At 43.0% G+C, this 18,309-nt stretch overlaps 1 protein-coding gene across 1 annotated transcript in view; it reads right to left on the reverse strand.

Moving 5' to 3' along the window:
- Nucleotides 1–17,699, reverse strand: part of LOC150089244 (neuronal acetylcholine receptor subunit alpha-10-like) — a 114,295-nt gene extending 96,596 nt beyond the window's left edge. Inside the window, exon 1 of the mRNA XM_090390400.1 lies at nucleotides 17,559–17,699. Within this exon, the coding sequence (XP_090246526.1) occupies nucleotides 17,559–17,613 (55 nt within the window). The 5' untranslated portion in view covers nucleotides 17,614–17,699. The remainder of the gene's footprint in view (nucleotides 1–17,558) is intronic.
- Nucleotides 17,700–18,309: the final 610 nt, after the last annotated feature.

An 18,309-nucleotide genomic window follows, 5' to 3' on the forward strand; every position in this document is an offset into this window, starting at 1 on the left:
GTACAGAAGTATGGGGACGATAGAGAAGGCACCCTAGATTGGCTTAGTGTTTGGGTAAGGCGCCACCTGTGGTTTCCCACATCTGCACCATCAGCATTCTTCTGATGTATACAGAACTCTGTAAAATCCAGAAAAAGTGTAGTGTGTTGTATGTGAAAAATTTGGGTTAGGTTTTGTTGTAATGTTCTGGCTTCTTAGCCGCAGGGCTCCTAGTGGGACTCCACGTTGCCTACCACCACCAACACCGGTTGATGAACCAGGCTTCCACAGTACTCTGGTTGCTCTCCGTCAATGGTAGCCTGAGCTTCCTGACGGAGAACAAAAAAAAAAAAAATAATAATACATTAAATTTAAAAAAGGTGAGATTGAGTGGCGAAGATAATACGAGAAGTTAAATCAAAGTGGAAACAAGGAGGAGGATGGGGAAAGAAGGCATCCTCCAGCGGAGCAAATAGGTGAGAAGCAGAAGTGGGAATTACCCCTCGCATTGTATACAGGGTGATTCACTACCAGTGCGACAAACTTGCAGGAAGTGTAGGGGGCACAAAGACGAATCGGAATCACATAGCATTGCAGGGTCCGAAATGCCTTCGTCATGCGGTAGAGGTCGTTGAACGAGACGTCGCGTGAACAGCGATCCCGCTGGAAGTCAGCATTTGTGAACCGGTTGCCGAGGCAGTAGGATGGACGAGTATTCAAACGTTGAACTGGCCGACATGCACCTCGCGTATGGAGATGCGGACTGTAACGGGTGCGCCGCTCTGCGCTTGTACCAGGAACGTTTCCCGCACAGGCGTGCTCCTCATCATACGATTTTCGCACGTGTGCACAGAAGGTTACGTGAGACTGGTTGTTTCACGAGAGGTACCATGAATCAAGAGCGAACGACGAGGACGCCAGACAATGAGGAGAATGTCCTACATCTTGCAGAATGCAATCCGAGTACGAGTACTCGAGCGGTAGGCCAACGATTGGGTATTTCCCAATCCACGCCGGCGAGGTGTTGGACAACCACGTCTTATCGATGCTCGAGGTGAGCTCTTCCGAATGGTGCGTGGCAACAGAAGGGCAACTGTGGCGCAACTCGCCGGTAATTGGAATGCTGGTGACGGGAGTAATGTGTCACAACACACAGTACATCGAACCCTGATGAAAATGGGACTGCATAGCCGCAGGCCGCTCTGAGTGCCCATGCTAACCACGGTTCACCGGCGACAGTGCCTACAATGGGCACACGAGCATCGAAACTGGACCTTGAGTGATTGGAAGAAGGTCGTCTGGTCCAATGAATCATGTTTCCTGTTTCACCATGTGGATGGCCGGGTACATGTGCGTCGTTTACTTTGGGGAAGTGATGGCACCTGGATGTACCGTGGGACGAAAACAAGCCGGTGGCAGCGGTGTCATGCTTTGGGCGATGTTCTGCTGGGATACCCTTGGTCTAGTCATCCATGTGCCGGCACTGTGACATTTACCATCTACCTAAGCATCATCATCAGTGCCAAAATGGCTGCATTCTTGGTAACATGTGCTGCAAGTCGCTCCGTGAATATCGATAGTTTTAATCAGTTTAAAATAATGCCAGCTTTTGGATTTGTGCCATACAAGGGTTTTTAAGGAAGAGAAACTCTGTGGTGAGATCAGTTTCTTGTTTTTCTGGGCCATTTACGTGCATTTCAGCTCGTTTGTATCCAACGCTAGTAAAATGTGTCTACCCACCTTGGCATCATTGTTCTAGAATTGGAGGTGTGGCAAACACATATTTCTGTTGCTACCACAGTTGACCTGCACTATTGACTGGGGAGGGTGACCTGGGGAGCATTCTGGACAACATCCTTCAGGAGCTGCCAACAGCACTAACAGATCAGCAGCAGGCTATCTGCCAAGCAAATAATTGCTATAATAATGATCAGATAGAACCCCCCTTCACCTTAGAAGAATTTCAGGATGCAGCAAGCCGTACGAAAAATAAGAAATGCCCTGGACTGGACCTAATCGAACCGGAGATGGCAAAAGAAGCGACAAAACATATACTGGAATTACTGCTAAAACTATTCAGTTGCTGCCTGGAAGCAGGTAAATTTCAATTACGGTGGAAAAAGGCAAATTTAAAAGTGCTCCTAAACACCCAACAAGGCCACTGGAGATACCTAGTTCCTACAGACCCATAGCCCTGCTACCAACCCTTAGCAAAATATATGAAAGGCTGCTACATACCAGAATCACAAGGCATAATGAAGTAAATCCTAACATGACAAAGCAATACGGATTTACTCCTGGCAAATCCACTATCGAGGCAATACAGAACCTCCTCTCTAGAGCCACCCATTGTCAAAGGAAATACTTCCTCATAATCGCAGTGGACCTCCCTTGGTCATTCGACACCTTCTGGTGGCCGAGCGTCTTGGCTAGACTCAGAGCTGCCAACTTTCCATTGAATCTTTATAATTGCATGAGAGATTACCGGGATGATAGAGCAGTGCACGTTAACACACCATATAAATGTCTCAGTCGCCCAATCTGCAGGAGCTGCACCCAGGGTTCTGTCCTGGGGCCGCTCCTGTGGAACTTTGTCTTAGATGACTTCCTCGCCATGGATCTGGGTGGTGTTGAGGCCCAGGCCTATGCAGTGACTTGGCCTTGACTATCGAGGCTGACAGCAGATCTTCCCTAGAAATGCAAGCAAATGATGTCCTGCAAAAGCTGCTACATTGGAAAAAGCTACATTTGCTCAAACTAGCACTTGACAAGACAACATCGGTGCTGCTAAACCTTGAGTGATTGGAAGAAGGTCGTCTGGTCCAATGAATCATGTTTCCTGTTTCACCATGTGGATGGCCGGGTACATGTGCGTCGTTTACTTTGGGGAAGTGATGGCACCTGGATGTACCGTGGGACGAAAACAAGCCGGTGGCAGCGGTGTAGACTTAAGGAGACCACCTCAAATTAAAATTTGAGAACAAAACAGTTAAGCTGTGCGAACAGATTAAAAACCGAGGAATAATCCTGGACAGAAAATTAAATTTCAAGCCACACCTAGAATATATCAAACAAAAGATAAGATATGCGGCCCTCATCGCTAGAATCACTCGCAAGGACTGGGGACTCAGCCGTATTACCCTGTCCCTCTACTACAAAGCTCTCTTCATCCCTGCCATCACGTATGGCTCCCCTGTCTGGTACGTGAGGGCGGGACTAGAAGTGAATAAACAGATCCTTGAAACGATTCAGAGGACCATCCTCCTTACCATGACGAGCGATTAGCATAGCTGCCCTCCAGGTCCTGGCAGGGGTTCTTCCCCTGGACCCCGAGGCTATCCGCTGTGGTCTGCTCTGACATCTTGCTAGAAACACATTGGCTACAATGTATGACATCACTAATGGCTGCAACTGTGAGAAGAGAAGAATCACTGACCACCTCGTCCAGATTTGGCAGAGCAGATGGAGCGACACAAAAACAGCGCAGTGACTAGAAGATTCCCCACTGTCACCAAGCTGTACCCCAAGGCGCCAGTGTGGTTTCACCCCGTTCGGAATACTACCTTCCTCCTTAGAGGGCATGGCCCGTTTAAAGCTAAGCTTTGCCAACTTGGCATCATAGATAACGCGGACTGTTCCTGTGGCAACCCGGAGTCCTGGAGACCAGTGGCATAGCTGGGGGGGGAGGGGCGATCCTCCCCGGGCGGAACTTTTTTTGGGGCGGCACTTTTCACGCGAGACAATTTTATTTTTCGTCGATTCTTTTATGTTAACTTAGTAATTTTTATTACTTAATTAATAATTAGTTTTTAACAACTATACTTACAACTAAAATAAATAAAATATAAATATAACAAAACCGTTACATTTCCCTATCATACTATAATTCAAATTCTTAACAATAAAATGCATGGCATGGCGATTGGTTTATTGCTTATACCGCTGCGTCTCAGCAGCGGCACCGTACAATCAGTACACATTTGAGCGGCACCGCACAGCCAGTACGGTACTACTGCGAATTTTCCTCACAATTGCTGTAAATGTTGTTATTTGCGAGAGGAGTATTTCTAAATTAAAATTGATTAAGAATTACCTAAGATCTACAATGAGTAAGTTGTGTTTAAGAAATCTTGCCATACTGTCTATAGAACAGCTACTGAGTGATGAAATAGACTTCGACACAAAAACAGCGCAATGTCATCGACGATTTTGCTAACAGAAAAGCAAGAAAAATAACATTTTAGAAGTTGAAATTAAAGTTTTACTTCAAAAATAAACAGCGTTTTAATTTATTTTCCTATACGTCATTTTGACTTTTTGTAGTATTTTTGGTGTGTATTGAGAGGGGCGGCAAAAGCTCTAGCTACAGTACTGCTGGATACGCTTAATGTTTGATTGCGATCTGTATGACGACCTATGACTACACCTAATAAGTGCAATCCAATATATGCCAGACAACCAAGAACCCAGACTGTTAGACACTCAAGAGGACTACAAGGCACTCAGTTAATATGCCCAGGATCTATTTTCCAGAAGGAAAACAATGATAGCAATACACCAAAGGCAACCAGACTAGAAGGACTGCAGGAGGTCAAACAAGTATATGAAACAAAAAAAACCTCAACATACCACAGAAAGACAAGACTTTAGGATGATTTGGATGGCTACTGGCAACCCAAAATTACACTCCCAAATACGACCCCTCTTCTTCCTTTTTCACTCCCCAGTCTTCACCCTCCCCTCCCAACACTTTCTCTTGTACAGTGACTGCCACTATCCTCCCCACACTGGGTGGAAAAGGCCCGGGTTCGAACCCGTCGATGACGTGAGCAACTTTAGTGGGCTTTTTTCACTCCGTAGCTGAGTTAGTCGGTCTCAGGCGTAGATAGCAAGATTTTTTTCCCCCAGAAACTGGGGTTTTTTTCTTCCAGCAAACAGGCAAATCGACCAGAGAACACACGCAATTTACGGACAAAATAAATATGGGTAGATGTAATCATTTACAGGGAACCCTAATATCATAATTTGGTTTTTGTACAGCGACTGCCCCACATGTCCAAATTTAAATCACATCAAATTTTGCCCGAACTTTTAGGCTCTCTAGAAATAGTTCTTTCAACGTAAAACCCATGCAGCGCTTTCTAAATGCAATTTTACCTAAATCAACCGCGATTGCTCCAACCTTTATTTTAGGTCCTAGCCACCGAAATCCCAGGAAAGTAAGTGGCATGACCTGCCAAAGTATTAGTCTCTTGGTACACCTGGCTGGCGTCCCTGTCGCAATGTATGGTCACGTCGGGTTCCACTAGGGGGCCCGGCAGCCAACAGGCCGGATGAACAATGGGCACAACAAACTACCTACCACATGATCCATACATTATTTTTAAACCTCTGGCATAGACAGGGTAATACGCGGAGATGGGAGACATCTCCGGAGCTGTCTGACCCTCAACATACCTATACCCCCTGTGTGAGTACAATCATAGCTGAAGGTCACTTGCTACTTAAGCTTCTCTTTAGCGAGCGCTACTTGGGCACACTCTATGCCTCTGGCAGTAATTGCCCTTCCGCAACCACCTGCTTCTCACAGCATTCATCTTCCCACTACCCTGAAACGTACTGCGTGGGTAGCACAGTGGTACCGCCACCGTCCTCCCCACACCGGGTGGAAAAGGCCCGGGTTCGAATCCCGTCGATGACGGGAGGAACTTTAGTGGGCTTTTTTCACTCCGTGGCTGAGTTAGTCGGTCTCAGGCGTAGATAGCAAGGTTTTTTTCCCTCTGAAACTGGGGTTTTTTCGTCCAGCAAAACAGGCAAATCGACCAGAGAACACACGCAATTTACAGACACGAATACGGGTTAATGTATTAAATCGCAAATGCCCAGGACTGGACATGATTGAACCAGAGATCTTGAAGAAAACTGCAGAATTTGCACCGCACTTACTACTTACTCTCTACAACAGGTGCCTGGAAACAGGCAAATTCCCCACAGCATGGAAAGCAGCAAACACCAAGTTGTTGCTTAACAATCCTAACAAAAAACCGGACTGCCCAGAGTCATATAGACCTATCGCACTGCTCTCAGTGGTCAGCAAACTATATGAGAGACTGCTGCACAAGCGAATCAAAAACCAATATGAGAGGACAAACCTGGCGGCTAGGAATCAGTTCGGATTTAAGCCAGGTTCCTCCACAGTGGATGCACTTGGAAACTAGCTTCGGAAGGCACAGGAATGCAGAAAAAAATACCTACTAGTCATTTCAATTGATTTTGCCGGGGCGTTCGACTCACTATGGTGGCCGAGCGTCCTGGGCAGACTAAGGGTGGCTGCAGTCCCTATCAACCTATACAAGGTAATGGAGGACTACCTATCGTGCAGGAAAGTAGAAATAAATGCCAACTACCAAAAAGTCACAAGATCTGTACACAGGGGCTGCCCGCAGGGGTCTGTCTTGGAGCCACTCCTTTGGAACATGGTCCTCGACGAGCTCCTGAACCTGGACCTGGGGCTGATCGGAGCCCAGGCCTTTGCGGACGACCTTATTCTTACCATTGAGGCTGACTCAAGATCCCAACTGGAAACCACTGCAAACCAAGCTCTACAGAAAATACAAAACTGGGCTACAAGAAACCAGTTAAAAATTTCACCGACAAAAACCACATCTATTCTACTAAAAGGAACCCTGCAAATACAATACGGCGCCCACCCCAAATTAAAATAGAAGGTGTGACCATTAAACTTGCCAACCAAATGAAATATCTAGGAGTTACCCTAGACAAAAACTTATCCTTTCAACCTCACCTACAATATATAAGGACGAAGATAAGACGTTACTCGGCACTGGTGGCGAGGATTACAAGAAAAGACTGGGGATTAAAAAAAACAGCACTAATGTTGTATTATAAGGCAACCTTCATCCCTGCAATAACTTATGCTGCTGCAGTGTGGTACAGCAAAACAACGCTTGCAGTCGATAGGAGAACTCTGAATATGATACAAAGGACCATTTTATTAACAACCACAAGAGCATGCAGAACAGTAAGCACACCGGCGTTGCAGGTGCTTGCTGGAGCGCTCCCCCTCGATTTGGAGACTGTAAAAGCTGACTTGCTCTTCCTGCATGCCAGGGGGGTTGCTGCCACCTTCCAGGATTTCATAATTCAGCCAGGCGAGTAGTACTAAAACAGAAAAAGTCAGACTACAGGCCTACCTACTTCGGGAGTGGCAACAAAGGTGGACCGATACAACAAAAGGAGAAATTACAAGAAAATTCCTCCCCGACCTCAGCAAAATATACCCCAAGCAACCGGCCTGGTACTTTCCGGGGAAGCACTTGACTTCGCTCCTTACTGGTCATGGCCCGTTTAAGGAGAAGCTGCTCGGGTTCGGCCTTGTTGAGAACCCCAACTGCACGTGTGGGGAGGTCGAGAACTGGAATCACTTGGTCTACGACTGCCCAGAATATGAAGATCTCAGAGGCATCCTGATCACAAAGATACACTACCTTCCGAAAGGTCACTTCATTGACACAGAAGAGGAATACAGAGCACTTTCTCAATATGCGCAGGACCTCTTCGAGAGGAGAAAACTGCTAATTACCATAAATTGTGTCTGACGAAAGACCACCACAAGTTAAACTGTACAAGACAATAAAATACTATCCAGTGGAGTTACTACAGAGAAAACCCTGAGACAAGAAAGTGAAAAACACAAGGATGGGGCTTACCCCATGAGCGACTGGACTGAAATCGACTCGACATTGAAGAAAAGAGACTTATCGCAGCATAGCTGCCAAACGCCATTTGGCGACTTGAAGGGCGCCCTAGCCTCCTTCATCTTTAATATCCCTAACCCCGGTGGGGGGGGGAGACGGTCTTACTTTGTCCTCCCCTCCTTGCCATTCCCACTTTCCCTTCTGGTGGGGCATGGGCATGCCCCACTGTGACTTGGGGTTGCCTCCCCTCTCGACTCCATACTTCTGTCTTTTCCCCCCAGACTTCAGTCTCCCCACCCACTCTACCTGCACATACGCAAGCAAATGCCCTACACGTCGGAATTGATTTAATCATCTCCAAATTACGTTTTTCGCCCATACACTCGGCCTTTCAAAAATTTAGCGTTATTCCTCATTGAATTTACCAATAATATATATATATATATATTATTTATTATTTATTTATTTTTTTTCTTTTTCTTTCTTCTTTTTTTTTTTTTTTTAAGGTCCTAGCCGCCGAAATCTCAGGAAATTAAGCGGCAGGACCTGCCAGAGTAAATCTTAGTCTACTGGTGTTTCCTGGTTTGCCTCCATGGGGCAAAAGTGGGGCAACGTTGGGCCTCAGTAGGAGTCCAGCGGCTAAACGACCAGATGAACAACGGTACATGACACTACACATATACAATATCCATACACTTTTAAATCTCTGGCATTTCCCAGCGAACTGGTTCACCCACAATGAAAGCAAGGCGGAGATTGGGGAAACACCTGGTGCCGTTTGACCCTAAACACACTTTACACTTTACCCTGAAATAAGGTCTGCGTGGGTAGCACAGTGGTACCGTCAACGTCCTCCCCACACCGGGTGGAAAAGGCCCGGGTTCGAATCCCGTCGATGACGGGAGGAACTTTAGTGGTTTTTTTCACTCCGTAGCTGAGTTAGTCGGTCTCAGGCGTAGATAGCAAGGTTTTTTCCCTCAGAAACTGGGGTTTTTTCGTACAGAAAAACAGGCAAATCCACCAGAGAACACATACAATTTACAGACACGAATACGGGTTAATGTATTTAATTACGGGAAACCCTAAAATAATAATAATAATAATACCCTGAAATAAGAAAAAGAGAAAACAAAAACTTATAAGACGTAACTAAATGTTGTGTGCCCCTGCACCAATTGTTTCTTTTGTGATAAGGAAGTCATCGGTAGCAGACTCGCAACATACCAAGATATTGAATGTGAACGGCTAATTTTTCCACCACAATTTCAGCAGAAATCACAATTGTGCTACCACCACAAAGAAATGGAGAAGTATTCGAAGCTGACTGACGTTGGACTGTGATTCTGCCCCAAAACAAACGTTTTATTTGTGTGCCTACAATATAAGAAACAATGACTTTTGTGCTTTTCCCCCCTTCACCATAGACTTACCATGGACAGATTGGATCTTCGTAAACCTGCATGCAATACAAAAACCTGTGACCTACCATCGCTATCTGCGTTTTAGAAACCCCCCCAAAGAAATTAGTCCTGCCTCTCTAGAGCTATTTTCATACTTGGGTGTCTCGCCACAATCATTGGTGGGGGAATCAAAAAGTTTAGATTGACCACTGCTAGGCCCCAAATTGTGCCACAGCCTTACCATTGGCAACATTTGTAAAAATTTCCTAGACCCTGCTTGACTGTGAGATTCCGACCTCGATAATCCGGAGTAGTCTCGATAAACCCAATCTGTGACAAAATGAGTACCCAGATTCAGAAATTGACTGAACTTCAGACAACAACGAAGAAGGCAACCTACCCTAGAGCAAAATGATGATTTGCAAATTATGGAGAAGAATGGTCATGAAGACGGAGCACAGACACAACAAACTTCAAAAAATAAGTACAGGAAATATGCCGCCCAGAGTACAGAAAGGGTGACGAGATCGCAAAGCGAATCAAAAGACCAGCAAAACAACGAGGACCCCCAACCAGAGAAGAGCGAAAATTAAGTAAGCAGCCCCAGCCTACCATAGACCCCAGATTGCTGGAAGGAACGGTAGTGGACCAGGTTATTGCCCTCTGGGTGGAGCTTGAAAACAAACTGAAAGACTCTGCAAGTAGAATCTCAGCCACCCTGAGGGCTGATATTGTAGGAATATGGACCAAGCTGGAGACGGTCCTCCACATTGTTCGCAGTGAGGCAGAAAGAAATGCAGCCAAACTGGAGGTCTACCAGGAACGTAGCGTCACACAACAAATGCAACAGCGTGCCCCTACCTATGCAAATGCGCCGAGGAACCTATTTCCTAACAACTGTGATACAGATGCTAAGAAATGAATAGCCAAAGAAAAAGACACTGCTCTCAATGCCAAATCTGATAAAATTAAGGCCCAAAAATGCCGAGGAAATAAGCACAAATGAAGAAATTAAGGCGAAACTAATAAGCACCATGAAGGAAGACCTCAAGCAAACTCGAATCAGAGGAATACTCAAGATGAGGAGCATAGGACTAGTAATAGAAACCAAAACAAAGCAAGAGATGCAAGGAATAATGCAAAACCCCAAAATAGCCACTTTGGGACTAGCAGCTAACCATCCAAAAAGGAAAGGGCTAGCCATAATAATATACGACGTGGATAAAGACATCACACCGAATCAATTAGCGTATGAACTATACCATAGGAACCTATACGGTAAAATCCCTGACAAAAATCCACAAGAGATAGCAACGCCCAAATACTCCATTAAAACGAGGGATGGAATAAAAAAAAAATCTGGGTAGCTAGAACTCATCGTGGATGCCTGGCAAGCCCTGAAGAACCAGACAAGGGTGTTTATAGAATGGGGATGCTACCGATATCGCGAACGTTTGGTCGTTCCGAAGTGCTACCGCTGCTGCAAGTTCGGCCACCATACATACGTGTGCACAAATCAACCCAACGTTCGGCTACTGCTCAGAAAAGCCATGAATATAATGCCTGCCCCCACAAAGATATGGAACCTACCTGCGTAAACTGTAAAAACTTAAAGCTTGAGCACAAGCATTCACTGAGAAACCCCAAGTGTCCTATGTACCAACGAGCCAAGAGTTTATACCAAAGTAGGATCAACTATGGGGACGAAAATTAAAGCATACAATTCAAATAAATGTGCAGAGGGCTAGAGCAGTAGCCGACCAGATCCGGGTTAAAGCTGAAGAGGAAAACGCGGATGTCATCATATTACAAGAGCCATACTCACATGGGAAATGGGTTGTAGGCTACCCACTCGCCTACAAGGTGATACACACAGTTGAAGATACCCCATGGGCTGCTGTCCTGGTAAGGAATAGCAATATCACAGTGACTAAAATCACGCAGTTCTGCACGGAGTGGGCCACCAGTGCCCAGCTAAATACAGCCTTAACAAACCTCTACGTTGTGGCACTCTATTGTAGACCAGGACAGCGGATAGATTTCGCAATCGACTACCTATAGATTTTGCAATTGATGCCTGCAGGACACCCTACCAAACCAAAAAATCATCCTAGGAGCTGACGTGAACTATTGCTCCCTCACACGGCACAGAACTACCCCTGGCAGGCGAGGAACCCTGAATGGTCAACTCCTCCAGGATTACTTGGCAGGATTACAGCTGACTGCTAAATCAATCTCACCACTTGCCAACCTTTTGCAACACCCTCTGGGAGGCCACAATTGATGTATCCCTAGCCACTAGGAACTTGGCAGGATTTGTAACCGACTGGAGGAGGCATGGACTACCTCAGACCACCGTACAATCACCTTTAAAATAATCAGACAACTGACAACAGTAACACTAACAAACCAACAGAAAAACAGATATGCAGTTGCCAAAGCAGACTGGATGTTATTCAGAAACCTGCTCATCACAGCCATAGAAAGCAACCCAGCCAGTATAAACCCACAGAATGACCCGGATGGCTTCCTGAGGGGAACCACAGACCTCATACAAACCATTAGTGATCGAACAGCACCCAAAACCTGGTGCTGTTCCCTGGTGTACCCCAGAAATAGCTGTGCTTCGATGCCAGATGCAAAAAACTAGGAAAGATTTCCAGAGAGCCCGTAGGACATGGCCCGCACATGATGAAGTGGAGACTTTAAGGCAGCGCTACCGAGAAGTCAGAAATCACTATGCAGACACGATACAGAAAAGGAAGAAGCGTTCCTGGGAGCGTCTGGTATCCACGAGAGTATGCACCGATCCCTGGGGTGTAGAGTACAAGGTGACTACAAACAAACTGTCCAGGGCGAGGTGATCAGCACCACCACCAGGACTATGCAAGGAGACAATACAATCACTTGGGAGCAATCGATGGGTAATATACTCGACACAATTTTCTTCAAGGAATCCGCAACCCTAACTCTAAAAGAGAAAGATAACATCTGCAAAAAAAATTAAAAAATACATCACCCTTGTGCGCAAGTCCCCTTTCACCCATGAGGTACTCGGCACAGCTGCTACCAGGATCAGAAACCGCAAATTCCCGGAACTTGATATGATCGAACAGGAGATATTGAAAAAAAAAACAGTAGAAATTGCCCCGCAAATCCTACTCACCCTCTATAACAGATGTTTGGAAATAGGGAAGTTTGCAGTTTTCCATGCCTACGGCATGGAAAACTGCAAACACCAAGCTTATTCTCAAAACCCTTACTAAGAATCCAGAATGTCCAGCATCATACAAACTTATCGCGCTGCTCTCAGTGGTCAGTAAATTATACGAGAGGAGACCTGCTTAGGAAAGCACAAGAGTACAGGAAAAAAATATCTATGTCATTTCAGTCGATTTTGCCTGGACGTTCGACTCACTTTGGTGGCCAAGCATCCTGGCAGACTGAGAGAAGCTGCAGTATCCATCAACTTATACAAAGCAATGGAGGACTACCTTTCAGGCAGAAGAGTGCAAATAAATACAAATTATCAACAAATCACAAGAAACATACATAGGGCTGTCTGCAGGGCTCTGTCTTGGGGGCTCTCCTTTGGAACATGGTCTTGGACGAATTCCTGTGCCAGGAATTCTTCCCAGGCCCCGATGCACCAGAACTTCGACTCGTCAGACCAAGCAATTGTTTTCCAATCCTCGATAGTCCAGTGCTAGTGTTGCTGTGCCCACAGGAGGCATGCTCTCTTGTTCTTCATTCCTAACAAAGGTGCCATGTGGCCGTCGGCTGTTGTAGCCCATTCACAACAAAGTGTGACTAGTGGTCCGTTGAAATATTTTGTTCGGCGCACCAAGGTTGTATTCTGACGTGATGTGCGACATTGTGGCCCGTCTGTTTGCTTGCACAATTCTAGCCATCCTCCTCTGACCTCTCTCATCAACAAGCGATTTTCTTCCACAGGAGTGCCGTTGAGAGGATGTTTTCTGTTCGTTGCACCATTCTTGATACACCCTTGAAATTTTGGTGCGTTCAAAATTCAGGAGAACTATTGTTTCAGAGATGCTTTGTTCAGCACATCTTGCGCCTACTACCATGCCATGTTCAAAGTCCGTTAGATCACTCCTTTTCCCCATTCTTGCTACTGTTTCTACACTTAACTAATACTAGAAAGGTTTTTCTGCTGCATTTATATCAACAACTGTGGTTGTGGGACAAACCATTTGTGTGCACAACAAGGGTGTACCTAATAAAGTGGCAGCACAGCGTATGTGTATAAAAGAATATAAATATACTTTTTTTTTTTTAAGTCCTAGCTACTGAAATATCAGGAAATTAGGTGGCAGGACCTGCCAGAGTGAAACTAAAGCTACTGGGTTACTGGTCTGCCTCCACGGGTCGACGGTGGGGCAACGTTGGGCCTCAGCATGGGTCCAGCGGCTAAACGACCAGATGAACAACGGTACACGAACACTACACATACAATATTCATACACTTTAAATCTCTGGCATTTCCAGCAAACTGGTACACCCAGAATGAAAAGAAAAACTACTCAGAGATGGGGGAAAACCCCTGGTACCGTCTGACACTAAATACACCTTACATGTTACCAAAACATCATTGCTGACCAGGTACACCCTTTCAAGGCAACGGTCTTCCCCTGTGGCGGTGCCATCTTTCAGCAGGATAATGCGCCATGCCACACCGCCCGGATCGTTCGAGACTGGTCCGCGGAACATTAGGAAATCTTCCAGTATTCACCAGACATCAATCCCATTGAGCATCTGTGGTTTGTGTTGGAACAGCAACTCCGATCTGCAGCGTCTCAACCACTGACCTAGGAGTTAAAGGATCTGCTAGTTACGTGTTGGTGGTACCAAATACCACAAGACACATTTAGAAATCTTGTAGCGTCCATGCCTCGCCGGGTTCGAGCTGTTTTGGCTGCACGTGGAGGACCAACATCATATTAGTTAGGTGGTCATAATGTTTTGGCTCATCGGTGTGTATATTTCAGAAAACCTAATACACACCCAGAAACATATGTATGTATGTACAGGGTGTCTCAAAAATGCACGGCATAACTTCAGGAATGAGTTTCTCATATGTAGACAACAAAAATATTTTATAACAACATAGTTCCGGAAATGCTTGGTTTCCGAGTTTTGAAGGTCTGTCTATGACACTTAACCGTTCACATCACCTTATAGTAATTGTTCAAAATGTCCACCTTCTGCGTGGATACAGGCCTCACATCGACGTCTCATGGACTCGCGAAAACTATGCCAAATTTCTGGCATGTTAATCTGCTGGTGACAAGGCCTGTACCCGTTGCAGATGGTAAGAATACAGTTGATGTTCTCGCAACACTCTCCAAATAGTCGAACGTTGAACAGCCAGTTGCATTGCAATTCTGCGTGTGCTGATTCCAGGAGTGGCATGCACAACATCCAACATCTCCTCCTCTACTTCAGGAGTCGTAGATCTTGGTCGTCCTCTGTCGGCAGCACGAGGTGTAAAGGTCCCATGTTCACAAAGGCAGCGATGGATACCTTCAAACGTTTTCCTGTCTGGACATCTTCGTTCTGGGATCCTTTCGTGGTACAAACGACGAGCCTCCAGAGCATTGCCGTCCGCCAAACCGTACATAAAGTGCGTACCCGCTTGCTCCTGATTTGAGTACATGGTCAGAATGGAAAACCACCAGATTCTGTCAGTACCTTTTGATGAAGGAAATCACCTGTGGGAGATAGGACATTCCGGTTAATAACTCGGGAACCAAGCATTTCCGGAACTATGTTGATATAAAATATTTTTATTGTCTACATATGAGGAACTCATTCTTGAAGTTATGCCGTGTATTTTTCAGACACCCTATATATATATATATATATATATATATATATATATATATATATATATATATATATATATATATATAATGTATATAGTTATTTCTTTTTGTATTATCATTCTATTGTGGTTTATTTCGTCTTTGTTCATTTTCTTAATCACAGGTATTTTCTACACATAGGTATTATAGTTAATACATTACTGGTCTTTAAGCTAGCCTAATCTCGGTTATCTTAATTTCCCATGGCCTATACATTCAGGATTTTTCAACTTGTTACGTATTGCTAAAAAAATTCATATCAATTATTGATGAAAAACTGTAGCAATACTATTTTAAAACAATATGATATAATATTAAACATATTTATACATTTTTGTATTACATCTTTATACATTTTTGTATTACATCACATGGACGTCAATCCCAAAAATGTATAAAGATGTAATACAAAAATGTATAAATATGTTTAATATTATATCATATTGTTTTAAAATAGTATTGCTACAGTTTTTCATCAATAATTGATATGAATTTTTTTAGCAATACGTAACAAGTTGAAAAATCCTGAATGTATAGGCCATGGGAAATTAAGATAACCGAGATTAGGCTAGCTTAAAGACCAGTAATGTATTAACTATAATACCTATGTGTAGAAAATACCTGTGATTAAGAAAATGAACAAAGACGAAACAAACCACAATAGAATGATAATACAAAAAGAAATAACAATATGTACTCTGTTCGTACCCATGCATTGCTAAAACAGCTACTGGGACAACAGAAAAAGCTAGAGATAGAAATAAATTAAGTAAAACTACTATAAAAGCATATTAAAAATAAAATACAACATGAATTATCATATTAAAAAAGAATAATATAATGTTTGTATATATGTGTGTGAACATTAGGTTTTCTGAAAAGAAAATTCAAAGTTTTATGTTTAAAACACCTCAACTTTATTCTTATTTTTACATAAATATATAATAATAACTTTATTTATCATCAATTTGCTATACATAGAATGAATAATTTGACCAATTCCAGAGGGTTCGTTTCTCTAACCCTCTGGAACTGGTCTACGAACCCCCAGGGGTTCGTGGACCCCAGTTTTGGGAAAGGCTATTGAAGAAAAATGTAGTCTACATACTGCATTCTACTTTTTTTTTTTTTTTCTCGTGACCAGTTGATACATCTACTCTGTTCACAAATTATTATTTTTATTTACTTAATTATTATTAGAGAAACAAGTTACGAAATCAGTTTGTTATAAGTTGATCATTCCATAAAAGAGAAAAATTAAACCGTGTACACAAAAAATAAGATCGGCCGTTGTTACTATTTGAATGAAAAACATGACTCGAAACAGCCTACAACAGAGGCAAGAAAGCTTATATTTCCCCTACAGAAAATAGTACTAACTTAGGAAGACATAATCTATTTAACAATTACAGTATAATAAAATAGTGTGATTTTTAATATTGAAATTATTTAATATTAATATTTATTGAATAGCAGAAACAAATGGGAAAAAAATATGTGGTTGCAAATTCAGTTTCACATATAACTAATTGGTTTACATGGTGGCCGTAATAATAAAATTAAACTTGAAATACGTAATATGAATATATTTCCAACTGAAGTTTATCAAAAAAATGTTCCTTAGTAGCATTTTAAATACAATGTAAATTAGTTTAGAAAACTTAGTTTTAAAATCACTTCTAGAAAATAATTACAGTTAACGCGTAAACGTAATTTTTCAAACAATTATAATTATTTACATATCGATTTTTTTCACGATATGTAAATAACTTGGCCCTGACATACACCAACCATTTTAAAACAGTTTCAAATTTTCATTCAAAACTTCATTGATAATGAAGTGTTGCTACGTGGTCACTTGTGAAAGTAATGACCTAATTCGCTAGCAAAATAAATGTGATAATGGATGCAAGCATGGGCGCCGGCTGCATGGGGCAGGGTGGTTTTCGAAGTAATACACAATTTTTGATATTTTCATTAATTTATCGAAACTTAAGATATTGCATGTATTCGAAAATTTGGTGAGCAAAATTTTATTTCCACATGCACCACTTTGCGAAATATCCTGCCGGTGCCCGTGCATGCAAGGTTATGAAATATGTACGTACATGGGTGTAAGTCATTATTTTCTAAAATTTATGACTTACACCACTCTGATTCTCTGATTTTAAAATTCACTTTCATATAATGAAAGTGCATTTTACTGATTTATTCTAGATGAGGAAAGACGTCGTCGATAATTAGAAACTATTTAATAGAGTAGTGAGAATTAAAAGAGAACAAGGCTTGGAAAGAACCGTAAGGCTATTCTCGTTTGTCACACGTATCGGTAATGTCACGTAATACCTGATTATTAAAAATAAGATGTTACCAAGAATTCCGTTTTATACAATTTTCCATTTTTACCCCCGATAAGGGAGGGGGGGATAATATGTAATTCTCCCTTCATTTTGAAGTAAAATCAACATATTTTCTAGTTTGCAAGAAATTAATTCACCAGCAAACAATAAATTCATCAGCACGCATCAGTAAATGTTAGAAGAGGTTAAATATACTCGATTTCTATAATTACTTACTCCAAAATATGCGAAGTATAAGGCCCAGGCAGCTACTCCTCCTAAGGAAATTCATGGTTGCAACCAACAGCAGATGGTACTACCCTTGTGCTGGGTACAACCATCGTCAAAACAGCATATGATCACCTGACTCCGACTCCAGTTTCCTGCGTCAAACTAATAATGATATTTTTCTTACACCAGTCACAAGCTGTTTCAGTAGATAGACGTTCGTGTCAGTGATTATAAACAGTTTTTGTATTAGATGTGCATAGTTTTCTATCATCTGTTCATTCTGGATGAAGATTTATTTGTCTTTTTTGTTATTAAGAACAAATATTCAATACGAGAGGTGTTCAGTTGAAACATGTTTATTAAGGCGTTTATTTTTATTATTATTATTTTTTAATTCAAAATAAAAATCTCCTTTAGCATTTAAACTTTCGTCTCATTGTTTTTCATTCTTCAAACGCATTTATCGGCTTTTGAAGATTCTTAGAAATAGCGGCATAGTGTTTAGGGTAAGGCGCCACCTATGGTCTCCCATAACTGCACCATCTGTACTCTTGTGAAGTATACGGGACTCTGTAAATGCCAGAAATGTGTGTGGCATGTTGTATGTGTATAGTATTGTGTTGGGAACCCAACACAATACTACACATACAACGTGGCTTTTGGCCGCAGGGCTCCCGTAATGGGACCCTACGTTGCCCGCTACCACCACTGGGAAGTGAGACAGGCTGCTCATCATACTCTGGCTGGCCTCTGCCAG

This window comes from Mastigoproctus giganteus, chromosome 2 (genome assembly GCF_048544385.1).
Source record: "Mastigoproctus giganteus isolate SK-2022 chromosome 2, ASM4854438v1, whole genome shotgun sequence".
NCBI classification, from domain to species: Eukaryota; Metazoa; Arthropoda; class Arachnida; order Uropygi; family Thelyphonidae; genus Mastigoproctus; species Mastigoproctus giganteus.